Source organism: Heloderma suspectum, chromosome 4, assembly GCF_057233095.1.
Source record: "Heloderma suspectum isolate Gila_16-S chromosome 4, 16-S_ref, whole genome shotgun sequence".
Classification (NCBI taxonomy): Eukaryota; Metazoa; Chordata; class Lepidosauria; order Squamata; family Helodermatidae; genus Heloderma; species Heloderma suspectum.
In genome coordinates this window covers 248,309,399-248,324,483 of record NC_139461.1, presented here as the reverse complement: position 1 = coordinate 248,324,483, position 15,085 = coordinate 248,309,399, and the positions used below count along the sequence as shown (strand labels likewise).

At 39.4% G+C, this 15,085-nt stretch overlaps 1 protein-coding gene across 20 annotated transcripts in view; it reads left to right on the top strand.

Annotated features, from left to right (window-relative positions):
- The window catches only part of ZC3H11A (zinc finger CCCH-type containing 11A), a 28,785-nt gene that overhangs the window by 1,681 nt on the left and 12,019 nt on the right, over positions 1–15,085 (top strand). For 5 of the 20 annotated variants that reach the window (XM_084853204.1, XM_084853188.1, XM_084853197.1 and 2 more), the window contains exons 2-9: positions 4,529–4,923; positions 5,913–6,101; positions 7,907–8,026; positions 9,129–9,252; positions 9,938–10,141; positions 11,362–11,484; positions 13,482–13,562; positions 14,640–14,741. In XM_084853204.1, the coding sequence (XP_084709330.1) occupies positions 6,048–6,101; positions 7,907–8,026; positions 9,129–9,252; positions 9,938–10,141; positions 11,362–11,484; positions 13,482–13,562; positions 14,640–14,741 (808 nt within the window). In that variant the 5' untranslated portion in view covers positions 4,529–4,923; positions 5,913–6,047. Of the gene's footprint in view, positions 1–732; positions 912–3,537; positions 3,651–4,436; positions 4,924–5,912; positions 6,102–7,906; positions 8,027–9,128; positions 9,379–9,937; positions 10,142–11,361; positions 11,485–13,481; positions 13,563–14,639; positions 14,742–15,085 lie in introns of those variants that run through there. The other 15 variants (XM_084853201.1, XM_084853193.1, XM_084853199.1 and 12 more) reach the window with 7 other exon arrangements.

Below are 15,085 nucleotides of genomic sequence, written 5' to 3'. Positions count from 1 at the left end.
AACACAATTGCCAGACAAAGTGTGGAGCTGCTGTAAAGGGAAAGCCATGCCACAAAATGCTAGTCCTGTCTAAAATATTTGTTAAAGACCTGAGACTTACAAGTCCAGCTACTTCTACACATGCTTTGTCTATTGCTCTTCATCAAGGTGGGGAGACCTTGGTTATAGAGAGCAATACAGTAAAACAAGTTGTCTTGCCTGATTTTAGAGCAAAGATGTCCATTGTCTACATTTATTCCGCAGTAGACCTGTATGTAAGAAACAGTGTTAGCTGTGGCAAGACAGGTACTACTCTTGGATCATCAGTACTTCAGTAGTATCTCCAAGCAGAGCATGCTATTTATTGGGCTGTGGCAAAAGACAAAATGGGTCGTCTTGGGGATGATGACTGTGCCCTTTCACCCATCTTCTTGGACCATAGAACACAGTAGCAGCTTGGAATACATTCCCAATATGCCTACTCCAGAGTATGCCTATTCTATTAGTGTGCTTCAACAAAAACAACAGGGTCTTGTGGCATTTTAAAGACTAGCAAATATATTATTGCAAAAGCTTTTGTGAGCCAGAGCCAATTCAGCAGATATTCATATTAGCAGAGATGGTGTGGAAGAGTAATTGGACCAGCTTTCTAGCAGCACCAAAAAGGAAGAAAAATTTGGATATGAAAGAATTCTGCTCAGGAAAACCAGAACTGTTTTATACGATTTGCCAATGATGTTTATCTCACTACAGCAGCTTTTCACTTGTCTGGAGAAAACACAGCCTACTTACAGAGGACAATATTGACCAGCACATCCATATGCCAAGAATTGGGGAAAAGACATCTGCTGTATGAAACTTTTTATACACTGACCCTCAATATGCCTATTGACCTGAAACATCTGCTTTTTTAAAGATAGCATCCCTAAAGGGTAGGTGAAGGACTTGTTTTTGTTCCTACACTGACCGTGGTCCACATATCTGTTTTTCTACAGTCCACATACCCTTTTCACTGGGCTCTGGCCAACAGAACTGAATGGAGCATTAGTAGAGTTTTGTTTTGATAAAAATGAAGTTCCAGTTACGGCTTGACAGTGGAGAACTTAAAGGTTGTAGCCCCAGGCCCCCAGCTCTATCACCACTTGTACATGTTAGAAGAGAGCCTGTGAGCTCCATTCTTTTTCCTATGAGGACTGTCTGGCACCCATAATTGAAAGAAGATGGTTGAAAGAAACTGAACTTATTGTCAAATATATGGTTGAAGATGTGCAACTCTATTTTTCTTTTTTTTAATGTACCCTGCCTTTCAAAGGTTTATGCAAATGAAACCAGGGTAGTGGTTGGCATAACATTTTTCCACACAATGACACACTGCCTGTGTGTACAATGCTGCGAAAGAAAAGATTTTCTTGTCTTTGGGGAAAGCTGTAAGGGAACAAAAGTTCATTTAGTTTTTCACATGTGATCCACCCATGGAGTTGCTGAAGTTACCATCTACTCTGCATTTTTTAAGAAGCACCTTCCTTTTCCAGCTCTGATAGTGCCTCTAGTTTTAGAAAGTGCACAGTGTTGCGAATGTTGCAAAAGATAGTTCAGCACCTAGTATTTCATAAGAATTAACAATTGGCATGTGGCTTTTCCTTCCTGCTTCATCGTTTCTAAGGATAGAGTTGAAGTGTGTGCAGTAAGAGGCCCCAATCTTATCCATGCACCATGCTTAATACATTGCTTAAATGAATAATCCAGGACAACGCTTGAGCACAAAACCACTAAGGGTATGTTAGTAGATGCTAGAGCAGTTAGTCACCCTTTCAGCAATTCAGTTAAATCTGTCAAATATTTTGGGATATACAGCTTCTTAACTATCTTTCACAACTGTATTTAAAGGAAGAGACAGCTTCTCTGTGAATGTTCATTCTTTAAAGCTGTAGTCACTTCTAAAATAACCAAAAGGCAGTACAGGAGTGGCTAGGACTTGTGCTGGCTTATGTGTATGAGAGGTCTCTTAAAATTTTAACAATATTGAACAGGTACCCTAAGATAAGTTTGAGAAGTCTCAATTTTATAATATATTCTTCATTCATACCTTTCACTTTGGCATGGCTCAAGTTAGTCACTGACATGAAATAGCGAGCTAGTCTATAGAACTGTGGCTATTATTTCTGTTCTTTAGGACAGTTGGACATGTGGATGAAAATGCTGCTCTCTGCTTTATTTTCATCATTAACCCCAACTGGTTTATAACCTTCAAATGAGTCAGCCTTGTTAACAGTCTGTGTGTTTGCTAGTCAAATAAAGTGACTGAGACGATGTGACACAGTCTGAACCAAGGGGTTAGAATTTGGCAGCATCTGTACTTAGACCATTCAGTTTACATTGCCAGAAGTAGCACTGCATTTTCCTCAACACTTAGCCGATAATGAGTTGACTCTAAAAGCTTTTGTACCATCTGAAACTGAAACAAAACTGCTTAGCTTCACCAAGATTGTCAATATCATCTTGGAAAATAATTGGCTTTCAAATATTATTCCAGCTATCAGAGTACACCAGAGTTACTCCATTATTTTTACAGGAGAAGATGGAAGAATCGTTCTTTTCATTTTCTGAATTACTCATTTTAAACAGTTGAGATGTTCACCTAGTATAGAAAAGAGATAATCAATTCTTGGCTTCACCTACATAGTAGTGTCGTAGAAATAATCCACAAATCTATTTCGGAGTACAATTCCTTCAGAGACTTTTATTTAGTCAAAATTAAATAAACTTAACAGCTGCAACTAACATATGAATTAACCAAAACATTAGGAACAATAAGGAGGGATCAGCAAGTTATAGGACAGATTGAACAAACAATCATGGAAGAAAATGTTTATCGGCACTAGACAACTTTTTCCCAACTGGTCTGTCACCCGACTACTAAAAGTTGCTAACTGCAATTTGTACTTCTTTCTAAAAATATGTTTAACATATAGCATATTTCTTCTGCCCTTGCACCTTTTATTGCAAACTGCTTTTTCAGCAACAAGGCCTAGCAGCCCTTAAAGCCCGAACTAAAGCACTGAAGCTTGAATGACAATCTCTTTATCTTTTGCCTTTTTTTCCTTCTACAGTAGTGCATCATAATGTTAAATGAAGTGAACAATGACCTATTCTCAGAGTTGGAAGTACTGTATGTACTTAAACCATGTCAGATAATAAGCAAAATGCTTTATAACAACTGTTTAACCTGGGGTTTGCAGTTGAATAAACCAAACCTATTATGTCATAGTAGATATGGTAGTGGGTACAAAAATATACTTTATATATAAGAGGTATATTCTGTATGTATTTACACAAAGGAAATACCTGAAGTTTATTTGCTTCTTAATTTTAGGTGTATTTGAACCTTTTTTTCCAATTGGGAGACATAAGTTATAAAACAGTGTTGTTAAAAGGATTAAGGTGATTCATTAATCCATAATTCCCCAGAAGTATATTTTGGTTGATAATGTGGAATAATATTGAATTATGGCGAATAGTGGTAATGTGAATTTGACAGAATATTTCTCCTTAATGCAGATTACACCTTCTGGAGCACTATTATCATTTAGTGCAAGCAAATCAAGCTTAAGTCCAAGGAAAAAAGGGGGAAAAAACGGGGTGGGGGGAGAAGAGAGAAGAAAATAACACAAGTGAGTTGCTATAGGTGGGAGATTTCTTAAAAATGTATATCCTGATTCAACATGGGTGACTAAACTTTTAAAAAACAAACAAAACTTCTCCTCTCTATTAGAGCTGGGGAATACCATGCCAGAAACTGTTCAAAAATATGCAAGTATATGTGTGAGTAAAAGGTTCTAACCTTTTATTCTTTAATTGCAAGAACTTACATATACTAAAAATGAAATTTAAAAGAGGAATCCGTGTTCTTGCAATTAACATTTTTATTTTGATCACATTGTGGCTGAAGCGACATTGGTTTCTAGGATGTTGGACCTGCAACATCCTTTCAACCTTATCAATGAAAAACAGTGACTAATGGTGCATCGTTATAGGGACTTTTGGGGCAACAGCAAAAGCAAGCATGAAGAAAAGAAATTGAACATCTTGAAAGCAAAATTAAATGATTAAATTTCCTTGATTTTATGCAGCCAGCTCTGTTGCTTTTCCAAGTGCTGTATCATGCAGTTATTTTCTGCATAAAATTCATAGCAACCCAATTTGTCTAAAAATAGTTCTTATAACTTGTAACTGTGTATACATCATGTATGTACCTTGTGTGTACCATGCATGTACCTGTTTGTGCTCATACATGTGTGGTAAACAGTTGGCTTGAAAATGTATTTGTATGGAAAATTAACTACTCTATTTTGAGATTCCCAGATTTGACTCTTTTCAGTTGCAACTTAGCCTTTTGCTTACATGCTTCTGTATACGTTGTTGCTTGTATAAACACATATGTAAAGAAGTATACATATGTGTATATACATATCGAAGTTTATACATACAAGTATTTTTTTACTACACAGTTAATAAAGATCGGGGAAGATTTTTCCTTTTTTTCCAATAGGTGAAGAGATCTTGAAGACCAGAAATTGAAACACTGTGTTTTAAATTAATTAAAAAAAAGTTAAATTGTCTGGCTGTGGAAGATGGATCTTCTTCTTTGCAGCCGATTTGAAACACAAGTTCATCTTTAAATGAACTGTTTATTTTGAAGAGGCAATTAACCTTCACTGTCTCCAGTCTTCCTGACCATTCAAATGGACATGCTTTCTCCAGTAGTTGTAATTCACCCTCTGTCTGAATTTTGAATGAGGATGAGATGTGTTTCCTTGGCAATGTGAGGAAGAAAAGTCTTTCTATCCCGTTGTTATCAATTCATGGATTGAGTGTTGATTCGACCTACAGGAGAAAAATAACTGGAAGTCTTTGAAGAAAGAGTTATTTGCTGAACTTACCAAGGTATATCAGTGAAAAGTGTATTCATTTGTGAAGGCTGGGGAGGTGAACTATATAATTCAACCTGTGTTTTTAAAAGGTATCACAGCAGTTGCTAGCATGTAAATCACAATCAAAATGACTAGTTGGCAGCAGTTTTCACCACTGGCTGAGGTTTTTCCAGTAGCATGTTTGAATGCTATTCTGATCATTTATCTTGACACAAGCTCCAATTATAGGCTGCCTTGTAGCAAACTTCCTTCATCTGTCTGTTGGAAGTGTTAGTCAGCAAAGCAATTGTGGTGTTATAGAAATCAAGCAAAACCTTGACAAAATATTAAGTTTATTTTTTCTGTTTGTTGTCAAATATGAAACTTAATCTGCTGTGAATTAAGTTTATTACAAGATCAGGGCCTTAGTGCTTATGTTAATATGTAAAGCAGGGGGTGGGCAACTTTGTGGACGTCTGGAGGTCATTTTCCATCGCCCACTCCCCAAGCAGGCCGCACTTATGCTGCTGCACCACCAGCAAAAAGATTTGCCGCTGCGGGCACTTAAAGAACAGATTTGGCTTCTTGTCCAGCTCAATTTGCCCTTTTAAAGCCTCCATAGCGTTTGTTTGTCACCCAAATTTGGCTGCAAACTGCCTATTTTTTTTACTGCCACCAAGGGCAGCAGGGGTCACACCAAAGAATACAGGTGTACGCAGCCTGTGGATTGCCTCTTGCCCACCTGATGCGAAGAGCACTAGGAAACTGGAAGAAAAACAGATTGGTTTGTTTTTAACTTGGGAACCAGTAGTACGAAACCTGTATGAAGTAGGATTTATTTATATATATATATATATATATATATATATATATATATACACACACACACACACACACACACACGCATGCACCCCTTCCAGACTTTGGAACGTGTCCATTGGCATTGAAACTAAGAAAGTAATGAACCTTCTGATTGCTAATGTCAAGACCTCTTTTTATTCTCCTACATCTGCTGTTTCTAAGATTATATTTAAAGAAGATACCAGTAAATCCAGCCTATAGGAGATTGCACCATTTCAAACCAAACTGCCCAGCTCACTGAGAGAATTCAGCCATTGGTCTCTCCACCATAATCTTGCAGTAAAGATTCAGTCCAATATGTCTAATCAAGGAGATGATTGTTACTTCTATTTCTACTCCACATGTACCAAGGTTTGTATTTTCCCCCTGCCCTCCATCTTCTCTAATTATACTTGCATTATTGCAAATATAATGTGTCCTGATAAACCCAAGCGAAGGCAACCCCCCCCCCCCTTTTATGGGTAATTTTTAGTGGATTTCTTGGTAAAGGCATGGGGAAAATATGCGAAATTGTAGTCAAACCTACAAAGTTATGCGCATATATGCAAAATGCATTCAAAGGCACTTCAATGAAACCTTGGTAATATTAGGTAGGTTTCTGATTAATATATATCTCATTTACCAAATGCTTTTTGTCTTAAATGCTGGGCCAATTTGTATGACACAACAGCCCACTGTGGGTTAATTTACCCACGGGGAGCTGCAGTGTGTGCCGGCCGCCATTATGAATATGCAACCCTCGGCCTGGATTGCTGTGTCTTGTCATGTTGTGCAAACATGACCGGCGGGGTTTATTTGATGGTTAAACAACCCTCACATAACCTGAGGGTTGTTTAACTTTCAGATAACCCCTGCTGCCTGGGTTTGCATGACACTGCAACCCCTGGCAGGGGCTTGCATTTTTGTAATGGTGGCTGGCCTGTGCCATGGCACCTCAAGCGTTAATTAACCCATGGTGGGCTGTTGTGTCGTCATTGACCTGGTATCAGCACAAGGTTTTTAAAGCAGGAGCATTGAACCGCTGAACCTGAGGGCTAAATTCAGTTTTGGAGAAACTCAGTTTTCAGTGGTAGGTGGGGCCAACATTACCAGCATACTTTAGCTTAAAGCTCTGACTGCTGGTAACTAAGCCTTAAGAAAGGCATTTCAGCCTTTTAGAATGAGAAAAAAAATCTGTAAAAGGCAGGAAATCACCAAATAATTGGCAGTAGGGGGAAAGGGAAGTGGGGCCACCTTGGGAAATCCTTGAGGGCCGGATTTGGTTTGCTGGCCTGAGGTTTGGCACCCCTGCAAAACCTTGATGATATTCCTCATTGGGTCTGTTATTTCTTCAGTTTCTCTGGATGCTCATCTTTTGCTTCTCTTCTACTTCCTGCTCACATATCATATCAGTCTCTGAACATTTTGCCCATCCATCTGCCTGATGAAATCTAAGAACTAGAATGTAGATGGAAGTGTGAGTCTATGCACATCGAGTGGCTTGGCTCTTGTTGGCTCCCATTGTGTTCTATAGGACAAAAATAATGGTCTGTAAATTGAGGGAATAAAATGGGCTCCCTTAACAGAGATAGCAAGCCAGTTTATGCTCCATCCCACCAGTTTCCCTGAGTGCAACCCTTTACATTCTGACATTGAAATGAATGAACAGTTGCCATTCACTCCACTGGGGAAGAAGAGTAAAGCACTTAACTCGGTCGCAGTGTTGGGGTAGAGTCAAAACATGCTCACCACCTCTTGAGACTTATTTGTTTGGGTTCAGTGGCTCTCTTCCATGGTACAATATACAGGTCTTCCCCCCTCCCAAACCTTGCCTTTTATCATGACTGGCATTTTGCTAGAGAGAATCCTGTGCTTAAATCCTATTTTGAACATCGTTGGTTGGCTTGAAGTTAATGCTATTTTCAGGTTTTATCCAATTAGCCCCTCCTGCCAATGGATCATCTTGCATCAGCAAAATGGGGGCAATTCTTTCAGCCCCTCCCCCTTCACTCTCAAAATTGGAAAACTTGGGAGCAGAATTTGGGGAGCTGCAGGGGGAGGAGAAGAGAGAGAAATCCCGTTGTACAAGCTGCAATCCATAAAGTGCAGCATTGGATTTCTCCCTCGAGTTTTCAGGCTGGGTGACCTTGCTTGTTTTTCCCTTTCATTCTCCATAGGGGGACAGTTGCCCCTTCCGTCACTGTGAAGCTGCCCTGGGGAATGAAACTGTCTGTGTGCTCTGGCAGGAGGGGCGATGCTTTAGGAGTATTTGCCGGTTTAGACACATGGAGATTGATGTAAGTGCTTGTCTTAACTATATATTCTAGCAGTGTGTTTAATCTGATATTGGGCTGTGTTTGTAAAAGGAAAGCATGGATTGTTGAGACTAACTGGGTGGTGGCATTCTTGGTATGGAGCCTTTTGCCGAACAGCTGTGAAGAGATGGATATGATTTAGAGTTATCCAGTTATTGTGCCTGAAATGCAAAATTTTTAGTTCACAAGGTTATTTTGATAACTCCTGCTTTGTTTTGAATACAAATAGAGTGATTCATTTAAAAGAAGAGACTGTTTGAGAATCACAGGTGGAGACTGCCTGCATGGGTTGTTGAGTGATAAGTCACCATAGATCATAGTCTCTAAGCATCTTTCTAGCTTGATTGTAATTTGGAGGTGCTGGCTTGGGGTGGTAATAAATAATAATTTGTTAATAGTTGGTGGCCTGCAGCAATTTCTGCCCATAACCTGACTGCCTAATTAACACACTATGCACAATGTACTTAGGAACTTACAAGGGGACTTGTGTGGTTAAGAAGTGTGATGACAGAATCCACCCTATAGTACAGAACACTATCTGTTTTTTAACAGTGTATATCAAAAGTCTTAAACTTCAGTTTTCTTCTACTGCAGTTAATCTATTTTATCAGAAGATGTAGCAGGCATACATACTACAAAAGCGATAATGTAGGATAAGGGAGAGCTGAAAAATAATAATTGGCAGAATCCAAAATGCCTCATGTATTCGCAGAATGGCTGTTGATTCTCCTCCCTGCTGCATCTCCATATACCGTGATGCATGCCACTCCAAAGAATTCCCATTCTCTGAAGAGCTGCTCTTCAGGAGCGGAAAGAATCTGGTGCGTGAATGGAACTCGTGCAGCACTTGGATTTTGGCCATTCTGATTTAAGTGGTTTCTTCATAGAAGGCTGTGTGTTCCTAAAGAAATGGGTTATATTTTTAAGCTGGGGAAATATATTTTGTGTTGTCATTTCTTCTCCTGATAAAATTCTTAGACTGTCAGGACAATGTTGCTGATATCATCGCAGTAAGTTGTTACCTGATGTAGTGGACATGCAGGTTGTTCCTGGTGTATGCTTATAGCCTGTGTTTTGTCTTCAGAAAAAACGCAGTGAGATTCCATGCTACTGGGAGAATCAGCCAGTGGGCTGTCAGAAGTTGAACTGTGCATTCCACCACAACAAGGGACGTTTTGTGGATGGGCTTTTCTTACCTCCAAGCAAGAGTGAGTTGAATTTTCACCTTTGGCAAGTCCTGCTGATCTCATCTATCTACAAAATACTTTGCATTCTATCTTCAGATGTTCATACCTTTGTAGGTACTATAAGGAAAACCACATCTGACTCATTTGGTATGTGTTTTTCAAGCAGTGCCCAGCCCAAAAACCTATAGTGGATAGAGGTTACATGGGAATAAACTGTTTATAAAGCACCTAAAAGAGCTAGATGCTGCACAGAGGTGTTTTGTTAAACAAAGCTCTAACTGCAGCTTGAAAATGTAGCCATGTGGAGGCAGCTTTGTGAAGTCAGCTGTTTTGTTAGAGATTGAGATGAACATGAGAGGTAGGAATAAGGCCACCGTATCTTGGTTGGTGGTTGTTTCATCAAAACTATATGAGGCCTTAATAGTCATTAAATATCTAATAAGAGTGTTAATATTGGCCATAGTTCATTGCCAATAGTGATTCTGATACTATCAGAGAGGTTTCACAATCTATATATTACAGATAATGTATTGGATCCAAACTTAGTCATGCTTAAGAGTAGATCTATTGAAATCAGTAGGGCCTGATTTAGTCATGACTAAATTAAGTATCATTGATTTTACTGGGTCTGCTTTATGTATGACTAAGTCTAGATCCAACGCAGTGGTTTTCAGCTTGTAGTTCATAGGGTCTTTTTTTGTTTAAGCTGTTCTTCCAAATGTGACTGAATCCACAGAAGAAGAGATGAAGGCTACACAGATCTCACTGCAGCAGAATAAGCTTTCTGTTCAGTCTAATCCATCCCCTCAGCTGCGTGGGGTAATGAAGGTGGAAAATTCTGAAAATGTACCCAGCCCCACTCATCCACCAGTTGTTATCAATGCTGCAGATGATGATGAAGATGATGATGGTGAGTTTCCTAAAGCGTGACATTTGTCTGTTTCGGTGCGTATCTCAATAAGATATTCATTAATTCTTTATATCCCACATTTCAACCTATGGCTTCCCAAACCACCTAACAACACATATAAAAACGTAATAACATTCAAATCAGAATGGCGACAACATTAAACCCTTAGAAGCAGGGTTTCATGCTGATGACATTAGCTCCTTTCCCAGCAGATTCAGTCATTTTTCTCAAGGTCATCAAATCAGGCCTTTGATAAATCAGAGCAGGCAAAGTGTCCCAAAATTGTTTTATCTTCATTCCACATAGTTGAAAACTGGAAGTGTTAGCTAGAGAATTCCCAAATGACCTTAATTCCATCACTGGCATTTGTTTTGTTGAGGTTTCACCTGGCTGTGTTGGCTTTTCTTGCTTCTCATGCCATTGTGGGGATCCTACCCTCATCAGTACTTTATGACTGCCCCGTATGTTCAAGGTCTGGGAGAATAAATGATGTCTAGCTTAGCTGAGGTGCAGAACAGTCCTGCCAATGATATGTCAAGTAGACCTGGGTCTATGTCTCTTACCTTCCTCTCAAAAGGGCAATAGCAGTTTTTTAAGGCCCAGGGATTGAGGCACATCTTAGAATTGTCACTGATGGATGTTTCATTAGGCAGGCCTCTCTTTCTTCAGAGTGGCAGTTGTGTATTTTTGCAGTTTCTGTATTACGAACCCAGGATGCAGCCTGTTTATGAAATGTGACTGCATAATTGTAAAAAACCAAGTTCTCGTCCTATGCGTGACCTTGAGCATTTGGCTTAGCCACTCCATTTTGTTTCTTCACACTGGAGTTTGAACATAATACTTATAAATCCTTTTGGATTATTGTGTACCCAACTCTATATATCACCTGAAAGTAGCATTATTAATGGAGATTTATAGATCCTCTAAACATCTACTTGTTTATTACATAATGTAATAATCCACTGCTTACCTTAATTGAGCAAGCAGGTGAGAGAATCCAAATGAATCTTTTACTTGATTAACAGTAATCTGTATACACCTACTAAGAAATTAAGTCTGGTTTATTTCAGTGGAACGTACTCCTACGTAAGTGGGTATAGGATTGCAGCCTAAGGCAACAGTTCTAATATGCACACTTTGGAGGGGATCCCAGTGAATTACGTGGACTTACTTATGAGTAAACAGGAATAGGATCAAACTAACAATGTTATTCCTTTCAGATCAATTATCTGAAGAAGGTGATGAATCTAAAATGCCTGTTCAGCAACCTTCTGCAGAGGTTCCTAATGGATTGAGGGTAATTTCTACTCGGAAAACAGTGACTAGCACAAAGCAAGATAAAGGTAGGAACTATTGTGCTTGACAGATGAACTACTGAGTAGGCCTTTAACAAGGCATTGACCTGGTTCACACATTCACCGTGGGTTAAACTAGCCACGGTGGCTATTTTAAGCCACGGCGTGTGCCATGCACCGTTTGCTTAATCATTTGCCCGGGCGTGGCTTATCATGTTGTCTGAACCCGGGCAGTATGACTTGTAAGAAGGGGAAACAACCCTCAAGTAACCCAACAACACCCAAGGATTATTTGAGGGTTGTTTCCCCCCCCCCCAACAAGCCATGCCACCCAGATTCAAATGACACGACAAACTGCACCAGGTCAGATGATTAGGCAAATGGTGCCTGGCAAGTGCCAAAACTTAAGCCACTGTAGCTTGTTTAACCAACAGTGTTAAGCATTTGGATTATGTTGTTCATTTGGTCGAATGTACTTAAATTTAATTTCTTGTGACTTAAGTTTTCAAAATTATCGTTGGGTGTTTTTAAAAACAGGAACTGGGGGGAAGGACATTGGGGTATTGGGTGCTGCTGGACATCCTTGTTCACACTGACAAGTAACTGACTTGTATACATGTGTAACTACCAGCGCAAGTCTTTAGCGTGGTATGCACACAGTGGACCTCTATAGCATGCTCTTACTAAAATGGGGAATAACTACTATTCAAAAGGGGGAAATAGCTCAAACACTCATTGAAAGTTCCAAAACATGAACTTTGTTTTATGGGTTTTATTCTCAAAAACACATGCATGCACATTCATTATAGAGGAGAAAAATATCTTGGCTAGTATGCTCACCCCATTACGTAGGCCAGTATGCTATTTCTTTTGTCTTAACTTAGAAAATGGAAAATATGGAGATTGGAGAAATCAGCATTTACCAAATAAGGAGGGGACGGTGGTACTGTGGAAATAGTGGAGCAGGGGATTGGAAGGTTATATGACTAAGGAAACTTGGGTGCTGGTGAAAATGGTGGGCTGCAAGGGTGGAGGAGAGGAGAAGAAATGGAGCAGAAGCGGTTATAATTACCTGACTTTAGAGGAAAGAGAAATTCAAAGGACTTCACTTCCTGCTTGCTTGCCAAGAATTAGAAAAATGCTGTGGGCACGGACTACCTTGTCTTTCTCAGCTTAGTTCCATCTACAAAAATAGGGGGATAGACTCATGCTACTCTGTACTTGTTGACAACAGGCAGTACCACATTATTCACAGATATCCAAAAGAAGGGGGTCTGGTGAGTGAAAATGGGAGGACTGAACAGAGTCTAAGCTATAATTAGGGACCTTAGAGCCGTTACAATTTGGGTTAAAATGCCTTGTCAATGGGGCTTCTCCTGCAAGTGACCTCAGAGCACATGTTACCTTCATTCTCAAATTAGGGGGAGGGCATACCTCCCAATGCTAACAACAACATTGCAACCATAGCAACTCTAGTTTGGGTGTTTAGAGTGAAGTTGTCCATTTCTTGTCACAGAGCAAAAGTAAAAGTTTTTAAAAATGCAATAGAGTAGGCAGAGTGTTGGTTTTGGATATAGGAACCCCTTCTTGGGGTCATAAACCTTGATGCATTACAATCAGCGTAATCTACTGTACAGAGTGGCTCTGAATATAAATGAGATAAGGCAAAGGTAGACAACCTGGTGCCCTCCAGGTATTTTGGACTATACACCCATAAGCTCCAGCTAGCATGGCCAGTGGTTTGGGGTTATGAGAGTTGTAGTCCAAAATATCTGAAGGGCACCAGGTTGCCTACCCCTGAGATAAGGCCTGTAAAGGGTCTTTGTCCACTAGGAATAAATTAATTGTGATTGTTTCAGAGTAGATGAACACATTAATGTTGTGTATTATAGTAATGTGCTTTCTGGGAGAGAGACTACAGTAGTGCAGATTGCTTAGCTTTAAGCTTGGTTTTCCTGTTACGTCTCCCTATTTGAAAGAAACAGTAAATGTTAAATCTCTGGCCATATCTATGCATCTATCAGTCTGATTTCTACATTTTTCAGATAATAGTTTGAATTTTGGGATCAAAACCCTTGAAGAAATCAAGTCAAAGAAAATGAAGGAAAAATCAAAGCAACAAAGTGGTGAGTTGACACCCCCCACCACCACCACTTGCCTTTGGTGGTTTGGATGGTACCCCGCAAAGCCCTATTTGGAAATCTTGATCATTGTGGTTTCTGGGAGAGTATGCTGCCACACTGATGAGAAGTCCAGTGTGAACTGCTATTAGCTTTTGCTTTAAAGCTTTGTAAACATTAAAGTTCTTGCTCTTATATGCCTTGTTAAAAATAAATTGTATAACTACCTGGAAGGGAGTGTGTTTTTATGCATCAGCTGAAAAGTGTAATAATAACTTAACTAGAAAGTAGGAGAACTGCCCAAAACAGATGGGCATACTATTCTGCAAAGCATACCATGATCTGACTTTGTTTTCTTTCGCAAGGTCTTCGATCAATGATTTCATGAGTCTAATGATATAATGAAATAATGAATTATTTCAGGTAGATCTGATTTGTAAAGTTGATGTGCCTGTGATCATTGATTAGCTATTCTGTGCACCACAGCTGAGTCATTGTTGTCCAGCTGTTTTCCTTTGTTTTAGAAACATTTACATAAATCACTCTTATTTCTGGAAAATTAACTGAGTCTAGTCCTAAGCCTTGTTGCACAGCAAATAAGTATCAGGGTGGGGTACTAACCAACTTGGAAATTGACATTTTAACAGCATTGCGAGGAGGTTACTTGATTACTACTCACATAAATGTAGGTTTTGGGTGTTGGCCAGCGTTTTCCTTGGTTAGTCATGAATTGTAGGTGCTGTTATGTGGTGGCTAAGAGTATGAGCTTGGAAACTCCATATTCAAATGTCACCTTAGCCACAAACACACTAGGTGCCCTTAGGAAAGCAAGCCATTATCCTCTACAGTATTGGAATTATACTCCATATTTTACAGGGTTGTTTTAAGGATTACTAATATATGCAAACTTCTTTGAACATTCACAGTGCAGCCCTAGACATGCTTACTCTGAAATATGTTTCATGGAGTTCAACAGGACTTGCTCCCTAATAATATATGCTTAGGATTGCATTCTCAGTGCTATATAAATCCTAAATAGTTGCAGTAGTCAAGCTTAATGCTGCTTTATTTTGCTCTCCTTAGACATCCCCTCTGAAGTAACTGCTCAAATCCAGACTCACCCAGGACCAGAGAAAGAAAATGTTCGGACTGTGGTCAGAACTGTAACTTTATCTACAAAGCAAGGTAACTGTGACTCTGCTTTGTCTTCAGTTCAGCAACTTTGGAGGCTCTAGTGTTTCTGCATTTGTCCTTCCTCTCTATTGATTAGCAGTGATACTCTGCTACTGCTCTCCCCAAAACTTGGTTGGCATAAACTTGGCAGCATATATCCTTTCAACAGATGTAGCACCATGTTGTTTGAGTTAAAGGCTCAAACCCAATTAGCTGTTCTTATTTGTGAGTCACTAGACCATAGGGTCAATAATGCAAATAAACCAATGCAAGGATATTTCAGGATAGAATCGCATGCAATTGCTTAGATAAAAAAGAACTTTAAACTGTCAAAATAGCAGATGCTACAAACTGTT